Consider the following 22809-nt stretch of genomic DNA (forward strand, 5'->3'; position numbering starts at 1 on the left):
ATAAAAATATATATATAGCATGAATCCATTCATATGAAATATCTAGAATAGGCAAATTCATACACCAAGTAGAATGGTTTTTGCCAGGGGATGGTGTACAAGAAGAATGGAAAATGACTACTAATGGGTATAGGGTTTCTTTCTGGGGTGATGGAAAATGTTCTGTAATTAAATGGTAGTGGCAGTTGCATGACTTTGTGAATATTCTAAACAACACTGTCTTCTACACCTTAAAATGGTAAATTTTGTGTTATGTGAACACTATCTCAGTTTTTAAAAGTTCTCATTGTATCCTACTGTTATTTTATATTTCCCTAAAGTACAGTATGTTGCTATATTCCAGGTACAACCTCTTAAGTACTAATCTTAAAAAAAACTCAAATGTTTTAAAATTTACAAAAGAAGACACCTATGTGGACATACATATAGACACTCACACAAACACAAACAGATTGTCCATTTGAGAAATTGTATGAGGACCATATATTCTGGAGAAAATAAAACATTTCTTAGAAGCTGAGTATTATCTAAAATACTATGCTAAGAAGGAAGAAAAATTTTAAATAACTAACAATCTAGAACAGTAGCCATGCATACTGAGAGTACAAACATCTTAATTATGCTAATACTAGTAGTACAGCTAACACAAATAATTAGCATTCATGGAGCATTTACTATTAGCCAAATAGGCACTACTATAAGCCCTTTACATGCACTAGACCATTTAATGCCCAAGATAATCAGTAAGGTAGGTTAAGTATTACTGTAATCCTCCATTATGCAGAAAAGGACACTGAAGCACACGGTGATCATACAAACACAAAGTAGTAAAGCCCAGAGTTAGACTGAGGTAGTTTGTCTAGAAGAGCCTCTTATCTACTACACTGCAACTTCACCCCATTAACAACTAAAAATTACAGCAAGAGTGTTTGCACACTGAGAAGTCCACCTAGTTTGGAAGACATAATTCAACTATCCATGTTTACATATACTTTTTAAATTAATTATTTCACAAATTAGTTTCAAATAAAAATATTAAATATTTTACTTAACTTTATTACTAACAGCAACCATTCTACATATAATTTGAAGCATAGTTATTCTGATTAATCTCTAATATTTTTGAAAAAACAATGTAAGATTTACCTTGTTCTGGGCCGTTGCACATCTTCAGATTCACTAACTTCTTCACTAACTCCTGATTCCTGAAAATCAGAATCTTCAGAATCTTCACTGCTCACTTGAATAAAATAATAATATTATTAAGTATTTCTCAAAAGAAATGATTCATTTAATTTGTCAGTAACTTCACATTAAAACAGAGCACTATAAGAAGACCATCTGTAGTGTGTACATGAATGGATAATACATCATATAAAGATTTATCAGTTAATGATTCAAATGGTACTTATAAAAATAATTCAAATGTATTCCGACTATGATTATCAAACTATGGTTCTACATTAAAATATAACGATTACTTGTATTTGAATTAACAAAAATAATTTACCTGTTGATAAAATATATTAATACTTAATAAAGTACTTAATAATTTACTAAATAAACTAAGAATTCTGGTTATTCAAAACAAGCAAATTAGGCAGGCCAAGATGGAGTAAGTGTGATAACAGACTCTCTCTGCCAATTACGACAACTATAAACTATCTGAAAGGGAATCAGCAGCAGGCAGATTGAGGACTGAAATCAAAACTTGAATAATGATCCCTCTAAAACTAGGAGTCAGTGGGTGGTTGTGAGTGTCATGGGTTTTTTTTCCCCACTCCTTTGTTTCCTGGTATTGACAGGAATGAAGACTAGATTCCAAAACTATGCTGACAGTGCTGACAGAAAATTCTGGGAGAACCCCATTTCTAGCCACAGCTGTGGGGAAAAAGAACTGTGCCCCGCTATCGCTAGAATATATGAGGAATTTCTGATTTTATTTTTTCTCTCAAAAACTTTATTTTTCTGTACCGAAATTGCCTCTCTGACAGAGACACCTAAAACCCCAGGATACCCATCTCTCTAGCCAGAGGAAGCTGGGCAGGGAAAATATAAGGTGAGCCTGGAATATCTTGTGGTGCCAGAAAGTAAAGGAATGCTCAAAAAACAATGGGGCACTTTCAAAGGACATGTGATCCAAACTGAAGGCGCTCCCAATAACCAAAGCTAGAACAAAATGAGCAACAAATGAACTGGATTGTAACTCATAGAATAAAAGCCCATATTAATGTTAATAGGGGAAAACAGACAGCTGTTCCTTATAATTACTAAACATATTACAATTAGTAAATGTACATTACCCTGCTTGTGTAAGCAATGAAAGAAATAGAAAATCACCAATAGACAAATATCACAGTAATAACTGCTTCAGGAAAGATGGGTGTTTATATTAGTGAACTTAACCATGATGAGAAACAGAATATCTGCATAGTCTCCAAGTGTCTCCCCACAAGTTATTCATTAAATATTAAGGTTTCTTTTCCAGTGGAAAAACCCAGCAGACACCAACATAACCAAGTAATCAAGGTTAACATTACCAATAATATGACATATTGTCATCATATATCATTGGTATGATACACTGAAAAGAATCCAGTATCACCTTTAATATTCTTGTCAAATACAAAAGAACCTCAATCTAAGTTAGAGAAAGCATTAGACAAATATATATATAGATGGACAGTCTAGAAGAGACAATCAATACTCTTCTACAGTGCTATGGTCATGAAAGAAAAGGAGGAACTGTCACAGACTGGAGTAGATAAAGGAGAAATTAAAGTTGAATGCAATGTAGAATCCTACATTGGATTCTGCAACAGAAAAAGGACATTAGTGGGAAAAGTAATGATAACCAAATAAGATCTATAGTTTACTTCAAAAATCAAAACATTTTATGTGAAATGTCTGATGGTAAATATTTTCAACTTTGTAAGCTGTATGGTCTCTTTTACAACTATTCGTCTCTACTCCACTTTGGCATTGTTAACACATGAAAGCTGTAACTGAATAAATACCATATGATTTCATTTACATAAGGAATCTAAAAAGCAAATGAACACACAAAACGGAAACAGACTCAGAAATATACAGAACTGACTGCTGGCTGCCATAGTGGAGGGGTTGGGGAGATGGAGTAGAACAGGTGAAGGAAGGAAAAATTTAGTGAGAATGTGCTGTATCTTGATCTGCACAATGGTTATATGATTGTATACATGTCAAAATTCATCAACCTGTACTAAGATTTGTGCATTTTTTGCATGTACCTCAATGTAAAAAAATTTTTTAATAAAATGCTGCCACTATTATCCCATGAATGTGGCTATGACGAAAATAGGAAGAGTTATTTGATGAAATACTTGCTGCAAAGTCATACAGTGTTAATTTTGTCTGAATACACCTATTTGGAGTATTTGCAATGGATAAATTTTGGCCTATTTTTCCTAGATTATGCTATAGCATTCTATTAAAGAATTATCAGGACTTTAATCGCAAGATAGTAAAAAGTAGACAGCTGTGGATATGGAACACATTCTGAGTTTGTAATCTAATACTCAAATGATCTTAGTTAAGTACTGGCCTCATTTCCTTTTATATCTGTAACATGGAAATCCCATTGATTGTTGAGTTCACAGGGTTGAGTGTTGAAGACCAAAAAGTTGTGCTGTGCTATGCTGGGACAAATATACCTTGTTTATAATACCAATCTTTAAGGAATAATACTTACTTTGCTCTCTCAGTGTTTTGGAATAATTTCTTTATTAATTTCCTAAATGCCAAATTTTCTATATATAGTTAATTTAACCATGATGTTTCAATTATATATAATGTTGTATATCTTTTACCTCAACAGTAAACATTGGCCATTTATGGCAAAAATAAATTTTTCCCCCTTGCTTGTACTACAACTCCTCTGAACCCATCTACCTGCTCCCCATTTAGAATTTGGTCTTCTGGGTAAAACTACTCATTTTTGTGAAGTCTGTTCTGGTCATAACCCCCACCCAACAAGAAGGTTTAAAAAAAACTCCTTTGTGCCATACTATACAGTTACCTCTGTTATGTAAGACATAACTTATGGTGCTACAATTTCTTGTAATACTAATGTTAATAATTCTTACTAAGCCAGTGATTGCCAAACCGACTATGTATCAGAATTATATTAGAGATGCTTTTAAAGCATATGTATACTTAGGTCCCACCACCACCAATTACACTGAAATTGGCTTGGGATACAGCCCTGTCCTAGGTTTATTTTTAAATCCCCCAAGTTATCCACATGTGTAGCCAGGTTGAAAACCACTATGCAAGACATTGACCTCCTTATTCATTTCTGTATCCTCAATGTTTTACCCTCATGCTGGAAACATGTAAGCACTCAATGCAGAAGGATTCGGACTTTTAATATAATGAAAATTTAATATGACTACATAGAGGTTTTACATATAAGCTTGCATAAATCTACCCAAATTGTTTGCATCTTCTACCTAAGGTAAAAGCATTGTTTCTTCCTGTAGTTATAGGCAATCTAGTATTTTCTACAAAGCCTTTAAGTATATTTTATTCTATTGTACATTTACTTATCTTTTCTTATATAAGCATTTAAATAATTATAAATGTTTATATTGAAGTTTACATTTACATACAATAAAATGCACAAATATTAGCATACAGCTTGATGAATTTGGTATGTGTATACACTCAAGTAACAATCACCCAGATCAAGATAGCAAATGTTCTTATTTTTTCCCTTCACCTATTTAACCCATTCCCCCACCCCCTCCCCTAAGGTAACTACCAGGCTGATCTTTACATTTATCAGTCTATTCAGTATTTTGTTCATTTGTCTTGCTTTTTAGATTCCACATATAAATGGAATCATGTGGTATTTGTCTTTCTCTGACTTATTTCACTTAGCATAATACCACCCGTATATTCGCAAATGGCAAGGTTCTGTTCTTTTTATAGCTGTGTACTATTCTGCTCTATATATGTAGCACATCTTTTTTACCCATTCATCTATCAATGGACATTTGTTTCCGTATTTTGGCTATTGTAAATAATATGGCAGTAAACATAGGAGTTCATAGATCTTTTCAGATTAGTGATTTTGTTTTCTTCAGGTAAATTCTCAGAAGTAGAATTGCTGAGTTATATGGTATTTCTATTTTCAGTTTTTTGAGGAAACTCCACACTGTTTTCCACAGCAGCTGCACTAATTTGCAATCCTACCAGCAGTGTATGAGGAATCCCTTTTCTCCATATCCTTGCCAACATTTGTTCCTTCTTGTCTTGTTTATATTAGCCTTTCTGAGTGGTGTTATACCTCATTGTGATGGATTGATTGTATTTCCCTATTGATTAATGATGTTGAGCATTTTTTCATGTGCCTGTTGACTATCTGTATGTCTTCTTGGAAAAAAATGTCTATTTAAGCTCTCTGCCCAGTTTTTATTTGGTTTCTTGGGTACTGAGTTGTATGAGTTCTTTATCTATTTTGGGTATTAGCCCCCTATCAGAGAATACCACTTACACATTAGGTTGCCTTTTCATTTTGTTGATGGTTTCCTTTGCTGAGCAGCAGCTTTTCAGTTTGATGTAGTTATTTCCTTATATTTTTAATTTAAATGTGTGTGACTACTAAATATTACAAATACCCTTTGCGTTATCTCTCATGTTTCAGTTATTTACCTGTTCTAACCTACTTCTTTCACTGTCATGTAAGAGAACTGTTGCCAGTGTGCTTGATATTCACTTAATATAGGTGGCCAGTTGTTGGGGTAGACACACCCCAATTTCATTAGTTTATAAATCCAGTATGTTCCTTACTTTCAGAATTAAAATGTCTTACCCTTTCTTCTATTTCTGCCTTTGGCTTCTTTGTGCTCTTTAGGCTTTGTCTTTTTTTCTTCTCCAGATTCTCCATCACTCACTGTCAGTTTGTGCCTCAAAAGCCTATGTCTGTATCTTGGCTTCTTAGATTCTTCCGAATCTGAATCTGTTTCAGAATTAACTTGATTCTTTGCTTCTAAATGGAGAAAACACATCAGTAAAACCTGCCTTTTTTCCTTTAAAATGTTCTATAAAACTATTTTGTTTGTTCACAATTATCATGATTTAAAAGAAATATCAGAGCTGTGTTCACCTTGGTACCACTGGTGACACCAGGCTATCACATACATCAGACTTTAATCACTATTTAATAATAGTAATAGATCAGTATCACTGGTACACATTTGCAGATTTTTTAAAAGGTAAAATATGCTGCTTTAATATTCATCTGTTTATTGGAAGTAACTGACAAAACATGCACAGTTACTGTCAGATACTCAAAAGGAGTAAAGGTAGTAAAGTTTTAAAAATTTTAATGAACTTCAAATGCATGTATTAGGGATTTCACAATCAGGTAGTCTTCAAAGACAGAACTGGTCAAACAATCAAATTATAACAACCTATACTTTTCTTTGCAGCTCACCTTCATCTCCTGGGTTTTCTTCATTGCGTTTTCCAGTTCTATTTTTTCCTTCTTCTGGTTCATCATCTGAAGACCCATCCTCATCAGAAGAAAGATTGGCTTTAATTTCTTCTAAAAGCATCTTCTTGGCAATTCTTGAGAGTAAAAAGAATAAAAAACTATGTATTTGGTGGTGAAGGGTAACAAATTAAAAATGAAAGCAAATAATTATCTGTTATCAAAAAGAAGTATGTCAACAGATTTAATACTGTAAATAAAAGACTACCAAACCATGTTTTAACTTTAGCCACCAACCAAAACTTTCAAAAATGCTCTTAGCACTATTTTTTTCCCAATTCCATACAACTCTGCAATACACTGAAAAATCTCAGGGACATTTCTGCTTACTATTTTGACCAACTGCAATGTCATACCAGATAACCTTCCAATCCTATACTTGCTCTGCTGCCATCATCCAACAACTACAATATTAGAGAGGCCATAAGAGTAAATCAACTTACTCGGACAAACGGCATTCCAAGACAAATCTCAACGTGAGAAGATTTTTTCAATAGCAAAACATATTCTTAGAAAATCAGTATATAATAAACCACTTTATTATGAAACAGTGCCTCAAACTGGTGGATAACATTTCTGGCACTTAAATTTAAATTTACTTCATAAATTCTGTTAACCAAATGAAACCATAAGCCAAACAGTAAGTACTGAGGCAATCAGAAATCCCTAACAATATTCAAGCTAGGGCACAGAAGAGGAATTGCATGAGTGCTATTATTTCTACACATAGTAAAAAAGCAAAAGTTACCACAAATGAGTTTTTACTTTAAAAAAGTAGATAGTGCAGAAGCCTCACTTGTACCAAAATTTCCCAAGATGCTCTTCAAAGATCAATTTGTTAATGGAAAAATCAACTGCTAAAAGCATGAGAAAATACTTTTTTAACTAATACCATCTTATGTTAAAATTATATTTAAAATAAATTCCCATGTTTGCACTAAAGGAAGACATCTGAAAATGTAAGATAGGCCATCATGCAGCTTTTGTGCAAGAAAAGGTGTTTTGCACCTAGATGTCCTTTCGATATAAATTCGTCTATCACAGTAACAAAGGAGTACTTTTATAGAAAGGTTCAAAAGGAAGGTGATATGATTCTCAGTTTTCCATTAACTATATTCTATGGTATAAACATATACTCTGCAACCAAGACTGATTCCCTAGCTCAGTCAAAAGCTTACAGGTAAAATTATGGAACTTTTGTTACTTTTAGATTTGAAACCTCTCTTCACATTTATAAAAACATGCACTCACATTTCAATCAGAAATTCATTCAATGGTAGATATTAATGCCTTCTTAATTTTATCTGAAAGGTAGACTGTTCATTGCTGTTTATATTCAAAGATATATAGTAAAGGCATCTAAACAGACTGAATCAAAATATAGAATCACTTCCAGAAATCTTATTTATATGCCTTTTGGTGTTTCCCCCACAAAACAGATGGATCAGAAACACTTAAGAAAACAAAGAGAGTTACCAACTGCTAAAGGAAACCACAGATAAGTTTGCTTTTCTGAGGATTCCCACCCTGATTTGTCTTTCAATTAAGGGGAGATTAGTTCACTCTAATTTAAATTCTACTGCAGTTGAACTATAAAGCATTACTCTTAAACTTCCAGATTAGTGGTGTGCTGACTTGGATTATACACTACATTATCCTTTCCCATGGACAAGGAGAAACATTCTCAAACCAATTTGGGTAAAACCACTGTTCCACAATGAATAAATGCCTGAGAGAGAGTGTGCGTGTGTAATGTAAAGCATAAGGTACTAGATTACAAATAGAAGAAAACAGTGCACTTGTCGTTATCAGACCTTATATCACCATTTGGGTAGTAAAACAATAGCCAACAAAAATACATGTATTAATTTAGTTACTCTAAAGGTTAGTTTAATCACCTGATTTCAGTTTGTATTTACAAGTTCACACAAAAAGTCTTAAATTCCATATTATCTGTAAAGATTTGGCTATTATTTAAGAAATCATGTTATTTTTCTTCTTTCAAACTCCAGACTCCTAAGAATATGTCCTCTAACTGGGAGGTCAAATATGTAAACCTACCTAATTAATACACAAGTTCTGGATTGTCATAAAGAAACTAAGAAATATAATATATATAAGAAGAAGAAACAATTCTCTATCAACTAATAAATCATGGAAAATGAAATGAGAGCCACACACTGAAGAATTGCATGATCTATCAACAACTTTCAGTAAGACCATAATATAGAGAACAATCACAGTCACTGTAGGAGGAGGAAAAAATTACAAATTTCAGAGCATGGTCATTTTTTTCCAAGCTGAGAGTTATACAGAGGAGTGATGGAGACTCCCTAAGCTTTACCTCACTAAGATGTTTTAGATTTGCCCTCTAACCCCTTTTGACCAAAGAAAACCCAATGAATAGCCCGTACTGTAAGCCTAAGAATGAACTTACATCATTTTGCGTAAATTACAACTGATGGCTCAAGTCCAATATGTCAAAGACCCATAACCTAGCCTGTCATCAACCTAGCCTGTCTCATAACCTATGTATACACCTCAAAGTTAGAACTTAATTTGAAGGACCTAAGGACTAGGGGTAACCTTCAATCTGAGTAGTCAGCAAACATGCTGAGGTGAGATGCGTCCCATCTACAAAGCCTGCTGTGATATGCTTTAAGGGAAACTCCACTACCTTAACTCTTGAGTCACGGGCCACACAGACTTCAAGGACATCATCACTTGAGAGCCAGCTGAAGCTGGCAAAGCATCATTTTGGAGGCCTCGGCTGGACCCATGATGGTATGAATGTGATGGATGTATAGTCATGATCCCTAGTTGATTCTGTTTGCTCTAAAGTTTCCTTTCTTGATTTCTGAGAAAATCATCCAGGCAACAAGGTACTGCCCCTGGAATCTCAATGCTCAATATTGTATCTTGGGGCAGGTGTAGCATCCAAAGCAGTCATGATTCTATCAGAAGCATTAGAGGCACAGGCTGTGCCACTCTTGTGGCAGAAAACCTGGGCAGATCTGGAAGTAATGGAGCCACTCCTCCATTTTCCTGAAAGGGAGGGAAGGGAGAGGGGGAAAAAGCAAAACAATATGGGAGGGAGGGTAAAAACCCACAAACAAACAATGATTGGAACTGATGCATGAGAGAATTAACAGAACCCCCAAACCCACAGTCTTCTAAATCACATAATGAATACCAAGGTAATGCCTTATTACACCTTACAACTTCATCTATTAGAAGAAAGCAAAAATAAGGAATAATCCCAACAATGCAAAGACTAACAAGCAATGAGACAAAGAAAGAGATAGAAACAGAGAGAGCATGAGCCAAGAAACCCTTCAGTAATTCTGATCCAATCTAGAAAAGAAATGAATAATGTCTGTTGTTCAAGCACTCAAACAGGAAAAGAAAGTAAACTGCTTCTTGCCAGTAGGTAAATTGGTAATTGAAAATGTTGAGTTTCTTAAAAAAGGAGTGATCAAGAAAAGGATCTCTTGCACCAGGGAGCTTTAGAGAAACAGCCATTACAAAAGCAACACAAAATGTTAGCACTAGAAGGGACCTTAGAGTCCAAACCTGCCATTTTATGGATGAGGAAACAGGCTTAGAGAGTGGAAATCACTTGGCCAAAGAAAACTAGTTAGTGGCAAAGCCAGAAGGAGCACCTAAGACCCTGAATCCTAAATCTGCTACTAATTTACTATGCCAGTACTATACGCTCTACTCATTCACTACTTCTGAGCTAACTGAGTGCCTAGGAGAATACACTATACTCACATTCTTAAAGGTATCTGTAGTTCATGGATTTCCGGTGTATGTATTTAGAAGGAACTCAAGATTTGATTTTCAAAGATTTTTTTTTAAAAAGAGTTCTAAACATCTTTAGTACAGTATGCTCCACCTCTAAAATGCACTGACAGGCCATCTCAGATATACCCTACTATCTACTGTTCCATCTTTTATAAGGTTTTGAATCTGAAAACAAGTTTGAAGAAAATTGCTAAATTTAAAAATACATTTTTAGAAGGCCAAATACTGTGTATCCATACACAAAGGTAACAGAATTTTTAATTTCTTTTTTTACAATCTGTATACAACAGCACAATAGAATAATTAGTTGAAACAGAGAATTTTGAATAAGATTATAGGTTTAAATGCATGCCCTTCAGAAATACAAAACAACTAATAGCCAGACATTTAAAAGCTTTACTCAAACATAAAATACTTCATTTAAAATGCTATTTTTGTTTCTCAAATAAAGGAGAAGCTGAGCAATTCTGCTAATCAAACAACACTACCATGAAAAAAAAACTTTTCACAGCAAAAAAATATTCCAGATTAAGCAAATTTGTATAGAGAATAAAGATATGTATAGAAGATGAACATCTGGAAAAGTGTTTAAAATGGAAACTAAAAATCTTATGTCAAAGGTACTTGAGATATACACTTGCCATTAATCTTTGCTGAAATCAGGTCAACAATCATTACATATCTTCATTAGCATGAACAACATCCAGGAATCATTAATCACTTCCAAAATATGCTGGATTAACAGTACACAGCCTTCATCAACAGAACACCCACGTCAAGATAGTAGGAAAAACACAATCATTTGCATATTTTCCAGTTTGAAAAGCAAAGTATTACCAAATGACGAAATAACTGTAAATTTTTAAGGCTGAGGTATAGCCCCACTATAATTAAGCAGAACTTATATGAACAATGCACAATCTCTAAGCAATTTCCACATCAAATTTTGCTTCTATGAAAAACTTATTTAGCCCCATGGGGAGAGAAATTATGAGAAAAACTTTGAATTATTACTAGACCAAATTAAGCATTCTTCAACTGTAAAGTAAATATATTTATGTTTGTGCCAGGAGAGGTATCCATATAAAATTACCAGTTCTTAGTCAAAACTGAAGTCAAAAAAAATAGTTATTTAGAAAAAAGGTTAGCAATCTGTTTTTTTCTCTTAAAAGCTCAATTTTAAATATTTTCCACACCCTACAAAAACTACAAATAAAGAATATTCTGAAAATAATTATTTTCTCAGAGGGAAATGGACTCCTCAGTGATTATTTAGTACACAGCCACCAAAGACACACCTGGTTTAATGATCATCAACACTAAGTGTTAAACTCAAACACACTAGCATCTTATCACTGAGGCAAATTCACAGCATTTATTAAAATAAGGAAATTATTAGAAAATGCTCAGTCAAGACATCCCTATTTATACTGAAAATACTAAGAAATTACAATGGATTTTCAATGCCAGCCTGACTAGAATCACAACCATAAAAAATTGTATGAATTCATATCTTTTCAATGAAAGAACCACTTTAAAACATAACTAACAGGTATTTGAAAGGCAACATTAACCTAATGTCACATTCAAATAGCCGACTTTAAAATTACATGTATAATTTAAATAGCCTGACAAAATGGTACTATTATTCTCCTTTTCAAAAAGCACATAAAAAACAGGGGGCGGAAGATGGCGGCGTGAGTAGAGCAGCGGAAGTCTCCTCCCAAAACAACATATATCTATGAAAATATAACAGAGACAGCCCTTCCTGGAATAAAGACCAGAGGACGCAGGACAATATCCAGACCACATCCGGACCTGAGAGAACCCAGCGCCTCGCGAAGGGGGTAAGATACAAGCCCCGGCCCCGCGGGAGCCGAGCGCCCCTCCCCCCAGCTCCCGGCGGGAGAAGAGCAGGCAGAGCGGGAGGGAGACGGAGCCCGGGGCTGCCGAACACCCAGCCCCAGCCATCCGGGCCAGAGTGCAGGGCCCTCGATACTGGGAAAACAGGGCAGCAAGAACAGTGAGCAGGCACTGGAGGCTGGGCGACAGAGGACATAAGAAAAGCGCGCGACCATTTTTTTTTTTTTGCTTTTTTGCTGCTTTGTTTTGGCGAGCGCTTTTTGGAAGTCTTAAAGGGACAGGGACCCCAATATTAGGGAAACAGGGCAGAAAGACCGGTGAGCAGAGGCCTGAGGCTGGCACCGGAGAATAAAGAAAAACGAACGACCAACTTTTTTTTTTAATTAAAAAAATTTTTTTTTTTTTTTTAATTAAAAAAATTTTTTTTCTTGTTTTTTTTTGTGGTCGTTGTTTTGTTTTGGCGGGTGCTTTTTGGAAGTCTTAAAGGGGCAGGGCGGGTCACTTAATCCAGAGGTAGGGAACCCGGGATCTCAGGGCACCCTAACCCCTGGGCTGCAGGGAGCAGGGAGGCCCCTTACGGAGATAAATAGCCTCCCAGCAGCTCCTGCTCCAACGCGACTCCACCATTTTGGAGTAGCTGCCCGAGCCAGGCCACGCCCACAGCAACAGCGGAGATTAACTCCATAGCAGCTGGGCAGGAAGCAGAAACCCTGTCTGCGCGCAGCTGCGCAGCACAAGCCACTAGAGGCCGCTGTTCTCCCAGGAGGAGGGCCACAAACCAACAAGAAAGGAAGTCCTTCCAGCCGTCACTCGTCCCAGTTCTGCAGACTATTCCTATCACCATGAAAAGGCAAAGCTACAGGCAGACAAAGATCACAGAGACAACACCAGAGAAGGAGACAGACCTAACCAGTCTTCCTGACAAAGAATTCAAAATAAGAATCATAAACATGCTGACAGAGATGCAGAGAAATACGCAAGAAAAATGGGATGAAGTCCGGAAAGAGATCACAGATGCCAGAAAGGAGATCGCAGAAATGAAACAAACTCTGGAAGGGTTTATAAGCAGAATGGATAGAATGCAAGAGGCCATTGATGGAATTGAAATCAGAGAACAGGAACGCATAGAAGCTGACATAGAGAGAGACAAAAGGATCTCCAGGAATGAAACAATATTAAGAGAACTGTGTGACCAATCTAAAAGGAGCAATATCCGTATTATAGGGGTCCCAGAAGAAGAAGAGAGAGGCAAAGAGATGGAAAGTATCTTAGAAGAAATAATTGCTGAAAACTTCCCCACACTGGGGGAGGAAGTAATCAAACAGACCACGGAAATACACAGAACCCCCAACAGAAAGGATCCAAGAAGGGCAACACCAAGACACATAATAATTAAAATGGCAAAGATCAAGGACAAGGAAAGAGTGTTAAAGGCAGCTAGAGAGAAAAAGGTCACCTATAAAGGGAAACCCATCAGGCTAACGTCAGATTTCTCAACAGAAACCCTACAGGCCAGAAGAGAATGGCATGATATATTTAATACAATGAAACAGAAGGGCCTTGAACCAAGGATACTGTATCCAGCACGACTATCATTCAAATATGACGGTGGGATTAAACAATTCCCAGACAAACAAAAGCTGAGGGAATTTGCTTTCCACAAACCACCTCTACAGAACATCTTACAGGGACTGCTCTAGACGGGAGCACTCCTAGAAAGAGCACAGCACAAAACACCCAACATATGAAGAATCGAGGAGGAGGAACAAGAAGGGAGAGAAGAAAAGAATCTCCAGACAGTGTATATAACAGCTCAATAAGCGAGCTAAGTTAGGCAGTAAGATACTAAAGAGGCTAACCTTGAACCTTTGGTAACCACGAATTTAAAGCCTGCAATGGCAATAAGTACATATCTTTCAATAGTCACCCTAAATGTTAATGGGTTGAATGCACCAATCAAAAGACACAGAGTAACAGAATGGATAAAAAAGCAAGACCCATCTATATGCTGCTTACAAGAAACTCACCTCAAACCCAAAGACATGTACAGACTAAAAGTCAAGGGATGGAAAAACATATTTCAAGCAAACAACAGTGAGAAGAAAGCAGGGGTTGCAGTACTAATATCAGACAAAATAGACTTCAAAACAAAGAAAGTAACAAGAGATAAAGAAGGACACTACATAATGATAAAGGGCTCAGTCAAACAAGAGGATATAGCCATTCTAAATATATATGCACCCAACACAGGAGCACCAGCATATGTGAAACAAATACTAACAGAACTAAAGGGGGATATAGACTGCAATGCATTCATTCTAGGAGACTTCAACACACCACTCACCCCAAAGGATAGATCCACTGGGCAGAAAATAAGTAAGGACACGGAAGCACTGAACAACACAGTAGAGCAGATGGACCTAATAGACATCTATAGAACTCTACATCCAAAAGCAGCGGGATATACATTCTTCTCAAGTGCACATGGAACATTCTCCAGAATAGACCACATACTAGGCCACAAAAAGAGCCTCAGAAAATTCCAAAAGATTGAAATCCTACCAACCAACTTTTCAGACCACAAAGGCATAAAACTAGAAATAAACTGTACAAAGAAAGCAAAGAGGCTCACAAACACATGGAGGCTTAACAACACGCTCCTAAATAATCAATGGATCAATGACCAAATCAAAATGGAGATCCAGCAATATATGGAAACAAATGACAACAACAACACTAAGCCCCAACTTCTGTGGGACACAGCAAAAGCAGTCTTAAGAGGAAAGTATATAGCAATCCAAGCATATTTAAAAAAGGAAGAGCAATCCCAAATGAATGGTCTAATGTCACAATTATCGAAATTGGAAAAAGAAGAACAGATGAGGCCTAAGGTCAGCAGAAGGAGGGACATAATAAAGATCAGAGAAGAAATAAATAAAATTGAGAAGAATAAAACAATAGCAAAAATCAATGAAACCAAGAGCTGGTTCTTCGAGAAAATAAACAAAATAGATAAGCCTCTAGCCAGACTTATTAAGAAGAAAAGAGAATCAACACAAATCAACAGTATCAGAAACGAGAAAGGAAAAATCACGACGGACCCCACGGAAATGCAAAGAATTATTGGAGAATACTATGAAAACCTATATGGTAACAAGCTGGGAAACCTAGGAGAAATGGACAACTTCCTAGAAAAATATAACCTTCCAAGATTGACCCAGGAAGAAACAGAAAATCTAAACAGACCAATTACCAGCAACGAAATTGAAGAGGTAATCAAAAACCTACCAAAGAACAAAATCCCCGGGCCAGATGGATTTACCTCCGAATTTTATCAGACATACAGGGAAGACATAATACCCATTCTCCTTAAAGTTTTCCAAAAAATAGAGGAGGAGGGGATACTCCCAAACTCATTCTATGAAGCTAACATCACCCTAATACCAAAACCAGGCAAAGACCCCACCAAAAAAGAAAACTACAGACCAATATCCCTGATGAACGTAGATGCAAAAATACTCAACAAAATATTAGCAAACCGAATTCAAAAATACATCAAAAGGATCATACACCATGACCAAGTGGGATTCATTCCAGGGATGCAAGGATGGTACAACATTCGAAAGTCCATCAACATCATCCACCACATCAACAAAAAGAAAGACAAAAACCACATGATCATCTCCATAGATGCTGAAAAAGCATTTGACAAAGTTCAACATCCATTCATGTTAAAAACTCTCAGCAAAATGGGAATAGAGGGCAAGTACCTCAACATAATAAAGGCCATCTATGATAAACCCACAGCCAACATTATATTGAACAGCGAGAAGCTGAAAGCATTTCCTCTGAGATCGGGAACTAGACAGGGATGCCCACTCTCTCCACTGTTATTTAACATAGTACTGGAGGTCCTAGCCACGGCAATCAGACAAAATAAAGAAATACAAGGAATCCAGATTGGTAAAGAAGAAGTTAAACTGTCACTATTTGCAGATGACATGATACTGTACATAAAAAACCCTAAAGACTCCACCCCAAAATTACTAGAACTGATATCGGAATACAGCAAAGTTGCAGGATACAAAATCAACACACAGAAATCTGTGGCTTTCCTATATACTAACAATGAACCAACAGAGAGAGAAATCAGGAAAACAACTCCATTCACAATTGCATCAAAAAAAATAAAATACCTAGGAATAAACCTAACCAAAGAAGTGAAAGACTTATACTCTGAAAACTACAAGTCACTCTTAAGAGAAATTAAAGGGGACACTAACAGATGGAAACTCATCCCATGCTCGTGGCTAGGAAGAATTAATATCGTTAAAATGGCCATCCTGCCCAAAGCAATATACAGATTTGATGCAATCCCTATGAAACTACCAGCAACATTCTTCAATGAACTGGAACAAATAATTCAAAAATTCATATGGAAACACCAAAGACCCCGAATAGCCAAAGCAATCCTGAGAAAGAAGAATAAAGTAGGGGGGATCTCACTGCCCAACTTCAAGCTCTACTATAAAGCCATAGTAATCAAGACAATTTGGTACTGGCACAAGAGCAGAGCCACAGATCAATGGAACAGACTAGAGAATCCAGACATTAACCCAGACATATATGGTCAATTAATATTTGATAAAGGAGCCATGGACATACAATGGCGAAATGACAGTCTCTTCAACAGGTGGTGCTGGCAAAACTGGACAGCTACATGTAGGAGAATGAAACTGGACCATTGTCTAACCCCATATACAAAAGTAAACTCAAAATGGATCAAAGACCTGAATGTAAGCCATGAAACCATTAAACTCTTGGAAGAAAACATAGGCGAAGACCTCTTAGACATAAACATGAGTGACCTCTTCTTGAACATATCTCCCCGGGCAAGGAAAACAACAGCAAAAATGAGTAAGTGGGACTATATTAAGCTGAAAAGCTTCTGTACAGCAAAAGACACCATCAATAGAACAAGAAGGATCCCTACAGTATGGGAGAATATATTTGAAAATGACACATCCGATAAAGGCTTGACGTCCAGAATATATAAGGAGCTCTCACGCCTCAACAAACAAAAAACAAATAACCCAATTAAAAAATGGGCAGAGGAACTGAACAGACAGTTCTCCAAAAAAGAAATACAGATGGCCAACAGACACATGAAAAGATGCTCCACATCACTAATTATCAGAGAAATGCAAATTAAAACTACAATGAGGTATCACCTCACACCAGTAAGGATGGCTGCCATCCAAAAGACAAACAACAACAAATGTTGGCGAGGCTGTGGAGAAAGGGGAACCCTCCTACACTGCTGGTGGGAATGTAAGTTAGTTCAACCATTGTGGAAAGCAGTATGGAGGTACATCAAAATGCTCAAAACAGACTTACCATTTGACCCAGGAATTGCACTCCTGGGAATTTACCCTAAGAATGCAGCAATCAAGTTTGAGAAAGACAGATGCACCCCTATGTTTATCGCAGCACTATTTACAATAGCCAAGAATAGGAAGCAACCTAAATGTCCATCAATAGATGAATGGATAAAGAAGATGTGGTACATATACACAATGGAATACTACTCAGCTATAAGGGCAAATCCAATCATTTGCAGCAACATGGATGGAGCTGGAGGGTATTATGCTCAGTGAAACAAGCCAAGCGGAGAAAGAGAAATACCAAATGATTTCACTTATCTGTGGAATATAAGAACAAAGGAAAAACTGAAGGAACAAAAAAGCAGCAGAATCACAGAACTCAAGAATGGACTAACAGGTACCAAAGGGAAAGGGACTGGGGAGGATGGGTGGGTAGGGAGGGATAAGGGGGGGAGAAGTAGGGGGGTATTAAGATTAACATGCATGGGGGGGTAGGAGAAAAGGGAGGGCTGTACAACACAGAGAAGGCAAGTAGTGATTCTACAACATTTTGCTATGCTGATGGACAGTGACTGTAAAGGGGTTTATAGGGGAGACCTGGTATAGGGGAGAGCCTAGTAAACATAATATTCGTCATGTAAGTGTAGATTAGTGATAGCAAAAAAAAAAAAAAAAAGGGCAGTTCCTGTGTGGTAACCTCCAACGAGTTCTACACAAGGGTATAAAGGGCATATAAAAGTGTAGGCAAAGGGTCTGTTTGTGTTTATACAGAGGATCAAAGCCTAATTGGGCTACCCCGAAAATGAACTAAGATACGATATGAAAAAGAACTTCCAACATCTGCACTCTCTGGAAGACTCATGCCAGAAGATGATCATCAAAAAACCCCAACAAAGATCCACGCACTGCTACAGCTGTAGATGCACTCATCCCACCAGTTCCTGGACTTGCCATGGGAATGAGGAAGGAGATATCTAAGCTGGCCTGTGCATACAGTAAAACAACAAAATTGGACTGGATCTATACTGTTGGAACTCAACCAAGAATTTGGAGTAGTACAAATTGTAGCGCTCCAAAGTCTTACAACTAAAAACTATTTACTGTTAAAAGAACATATGGCATGTGAACAGTCCCCAGGAATGGGTTGTTTTAATTTGTCTGATTTCTCTCAGACTGTTCTAGTTCAGTTGGACAATATCCACCATATCATAGATAAGTTTTCACAAATGCCTAAGGTGCCTAACTGGTTTTCTTGGTTTCACTGCAGATGGCTGGTAATTACAGATATGCTTTGGTTATGTAACTATACTCCTATTATGTTAATGTGTGTGTGCAATTTAAGTAGTAGCTTAAAACCTATACATGCTGAAGTTACTCTACAAGAAGATATATCAAAGAAATAATCAATCTTCCCATGTTTTCTTCCGCCTGCTACTTCTATAGCTTTTCTTCTTCCTTCCTAATTACAACCCTTAAATAGAATTCGTGCCTCATATCAAATTTACCGAGTATCATAATTCTTCCAAGTGGTAAAGATTCCTCAAGACAAATGCTGGGCATAGAAGCCACAGGGCATAAATATGCAAAGAAGTAAAAAGCTAACTTTTTCAAACAATAAGGCTTCTCTCTCACTTACCAACTTCACATTTCCCTGTATGGCCCCGGAAGATGACTGGTTAGCCAGAGACGGGTAAGATTCCTCAAGGGAGGAACAACCTAAGACAGGCACAGTCGCAGGGGGGCCATCAGGTGAGAAATTGGGGATCAACAGAGGTGAGGCTTAGAACCTCACCCCCCCGTTCTGAGAGAAATCTTTGCATACGTGGACGTTTTATTGCCCTGGTCTAGCTTGGATTAACACATAGTCTACAGGCACACACCTGATCATCTACATGTGCTCTCTTACAACACTAAACTATGTTTTCTACCTTTATCTTGTATCTACCTACCACTTCAGCATTTTATTAAAAATAATAATAATAAAGAGAGAAATGTGGTATCCACATATAAATCAAGTATAAAAACCAAATGAGTATTCATATTTGAACTGACTGTTTATAGTTCATAATGCATGAGCAAAACCGAAAGTTTCTGTGATGACTGCCCTTGTACTGTTCACTATGTAACTTATTCATTATGTAAGAATTTGTTCTACATGTAAGAACTTGTTTGTTATGCCTCAGAAGATTGGAGACTGACGAAAATTAGGCTTGGGGTGGAATAATGATTGTGCATTGAGAATTGACTCCCCTATACAGAATTTTATTGTCGTTAACAACCATTTGATCAATAAATATGAGAGATGCCCTCACAAAAAAAAAAAAAAAAAAAAAAAAGGACAGACTTCCAATGGTAAAATAAATAAGTAACCGGGATGTAATGTATAGCATAAGGAATATAGTCAAGATATTGTAACAGCCTGGTAGGGTGATAGCTGGAACCTAGAATTATGTATATAAATGTTCTACCACTGTGTTGTACACTTGAAACTCATGTAATGTAATACTGTGTGTCAACTACCCTTCAATAAAAAATAATTATTAAAAAAAAAAAAAAAAAAAAAAAGCACATAAAGCTATAAAATCTGGAGTAAACTCTCAATTATACAATATTCAAAATATAAAGTTAGTCTACTATTGATATTTTTTCCTAAAAAAAAAGCAACCAAAAAAATTTGAGCAAGTTAAACTGATCAACCTATCACTTTGTCATTATTAAATGCAATTAAGCAGGAGTCAAATGTTAGACCATTCTATCTCACAACAGCACATACTTATTTTCAAATATGAATGATGTTACATAATAGTATGCTAAAATAACAGAAACTTATTCATACCTACTAAAAATTTGAAGACATGTGTAAGTTTTTTAAATGACCCCAAAAGCTATCATAGCTTTGAAACAGAAAAGATAAATAACTAACACAAATACATATATACCAAATCTTCTTTGGCTACAAACTAGGCTATATATATTGATTCTACCAAAATCTTTCAACTCTCTTGAAAAGATGCACTGTAATTAAAATTAAATGCTTGAACAAGAAAAAAGTTTTACAGAAATTTATTGCATCCAAACAGTTAAGCATTTGCATTAATACACTATTTACCTCTCCATCAACATCAACACTGAAAATGTATAACAATACTGCTAAAAAAAGGCAAAGCATATGAAATTTATACAATTTATACACAATTACACAATTGTGTACAAATTTACAATTACAATATGCTGTCTACCAAAATACATCCTACTCAAAAATGTGAAATTGATAAAAATAATCAAGACTTATTCATGATCTAACAGATTTTTAGAAGTTGCTTGTCACATATTCAAATATTCTCAAGTATATCATCAATACTAAAAAAGTTCAAGAAGGTATTTGTATCCCCATCATTAAATAACCCACAGGTATTAGGTATCTCTTTGGCATATTGGATATGAAACAAATATAAATGGCATATTTTATAAAAGCATATTAAAGTGAATATAAAGAAAAACATGCTCAAGACAAAATTCAATTCTTCTCAAAAGTACCCAACAGGGTTGTATTTTTTAATCACAAATACAAGATGGAATTAAAGATACCTTCCAAATAAAATACTTGCCAGTTATAGAAAATTATGATCAAGTAACTTAAAAGATGAAAATATTTATGTTTTCACAACCTCTAACACAAATAAAAAATATCATGCCTTAATGATACTCCCATTTGGTGACTAAATATGAAATTAAGGTTCACCACTCATAAATTAAGATAGAGCATGTTTTAAACATTATTAGCTTTTCAAGGCCTCATGATTTACAGAAAACAAATAGTAGCATAAATAAATGAAGTAGATTTAAAGCATTTTAAAAGACAGTGTTTTTAAATGCTTTCATAATTTTGCTGTGATCATGTACTATGTAAGTATATAAGACCCCTGATGTATAAAATGTATGCCTTTACCATTCCATTCTGGACCCCATGCCTATCTAATGAAATAAATGGATATACATATTTAATTTAAAAAATAAGTAGGTAAGCAGCAGCTGAGTCTTCATGTCCATGATTAAGCTCTATTCAAAAGTGTGAAATAAACTGTTTATTCACCATAATAAAAACGTTCTCCTGTTAAATAAGAGAATCGCTGATCTTTGGAACAGGAAAAGCTATCAGCAGAAGCAAGATATAAAACAGAAGTAATAACTGGCCCCACGGCATTTACTAACTCACAGTTAATTCCTTACAAAATTATGACACAAAAATTACATGTATATTTTCAGGTTCTCTTAGTATTAGAGCCTCCTAGTAAGAATAAATTGATGGCTAATACAGTGCTCTTTAGTAACACCATCAAGTCTATCATCGATTTTTTGTGTTAGAATTAATCAAAGAAAATTTCACCCAACACTTCTCATTTTAAGATTAGAAAATTTTGGCAAAGAGTAAAGTCACTTTCCAAGATTGCAATAGTTCCAAAATAGTTGTTAAGAATGTTAGAACTAGAAGTCAAATATTCGTATCCCCATTATTCCAAAGTTCTACCCACTACACAACACTGTCATCTAAAGATTATGAGTGTGGTGCACACTATAGTCCAGGAAGGGTTTTAAAAGATAAGTAAGAATGTTATGGTTATATTCTTTAGTACCTTTGTTTTCTTTATTCTTCATTGCTAGGATGTGAGTGTGTCTTTGTATTTTTTCTTCTCTCAGCCATCCTTTAAAGTAAATCTATAGATGCTACACTGTTTACATTTAAACCTATTGTAAAAGTTAGTATCATACTGTCTACTATTTTATTTGAAAAATGGCTAAAATCTAAATCAGTCTGGACACTGTGTAAATTGGTATGTATTTTGAAAGTAACTTCTTAATATCTGAGCAATCTTTTTTTCACTTTGAACAGATTTTAATAAATAGAACCACCATACTTGATGGCAAAGCAATAATCAAATACTGAGAGATGTCTGTTGTCACCAATTTATTGAGATATGACTTACTTTTGTCAATAATATAATGTCAAAATTAAAATACTCTCAAAAAATATTATCACAGTTGACATGGCAACATAAAATTGACGGTGCTGTATTTATAACACACCCTATGCTAGGTGTGTTAATATTTATATTTACTTTCTCTTAAGATTTCTGAGTTTTAGCCCATTTTCTGGCCTTTCTTTCAAACTTGCAGGAAGACTGTGAGCGAGTCTTTCTAAGGCAGGCACTCCTGGTTTTTACA

General features: G+C 35.7%; 1 protein-coding gene across 7 annotated transcripts in view; it reads right to left on the reverse strand.

Annotated features, from left to right (window-relative positions):
* ATRX (ATRX chromatin remodeler) overlaps positions 1-22809 on the reverse strand; it is a 323761-nt gene that overhangs the window by 222710 nt on the left and 78242 nt on the right. For all 7 annotated transcript variants that reach the window (XM_036902729.2, XM_036902727.2, XM_036902726.2 and 4 more), the window contains 3 exons: positions 6476-6609; positions 5852-6028; positions 1147-1240 (listed from right to left, as the gene is read on the reverse strand). In XM_036902729.2, the coding sequence (XP_036758624.2) occupies positions 1147-1240; positions 5852-6028; positions 6476-6609 (405 nt within the window). The remainder of the gene's footprint in view (positions 1-1146; positions 1241-5851; positions 6029-6475; positions 6610-22809) is intronic.

The sequence above is a fragment of the Manis pentadactyla genome, chromosome X (assembly GCF_030020395.1).
Source record: "Manis pentadactyla isolate mManPen7 chromosome X, mManPen7.hap1, whole genome shotgun sequence".
In the NCBI taxonomy this organism is placed as follows: domain Eukaryota; kingdom Metazoa; phylum Chordata; class Mammalia; order Pholidota; family Manidae; genus Manis; species Manis pentadactyla.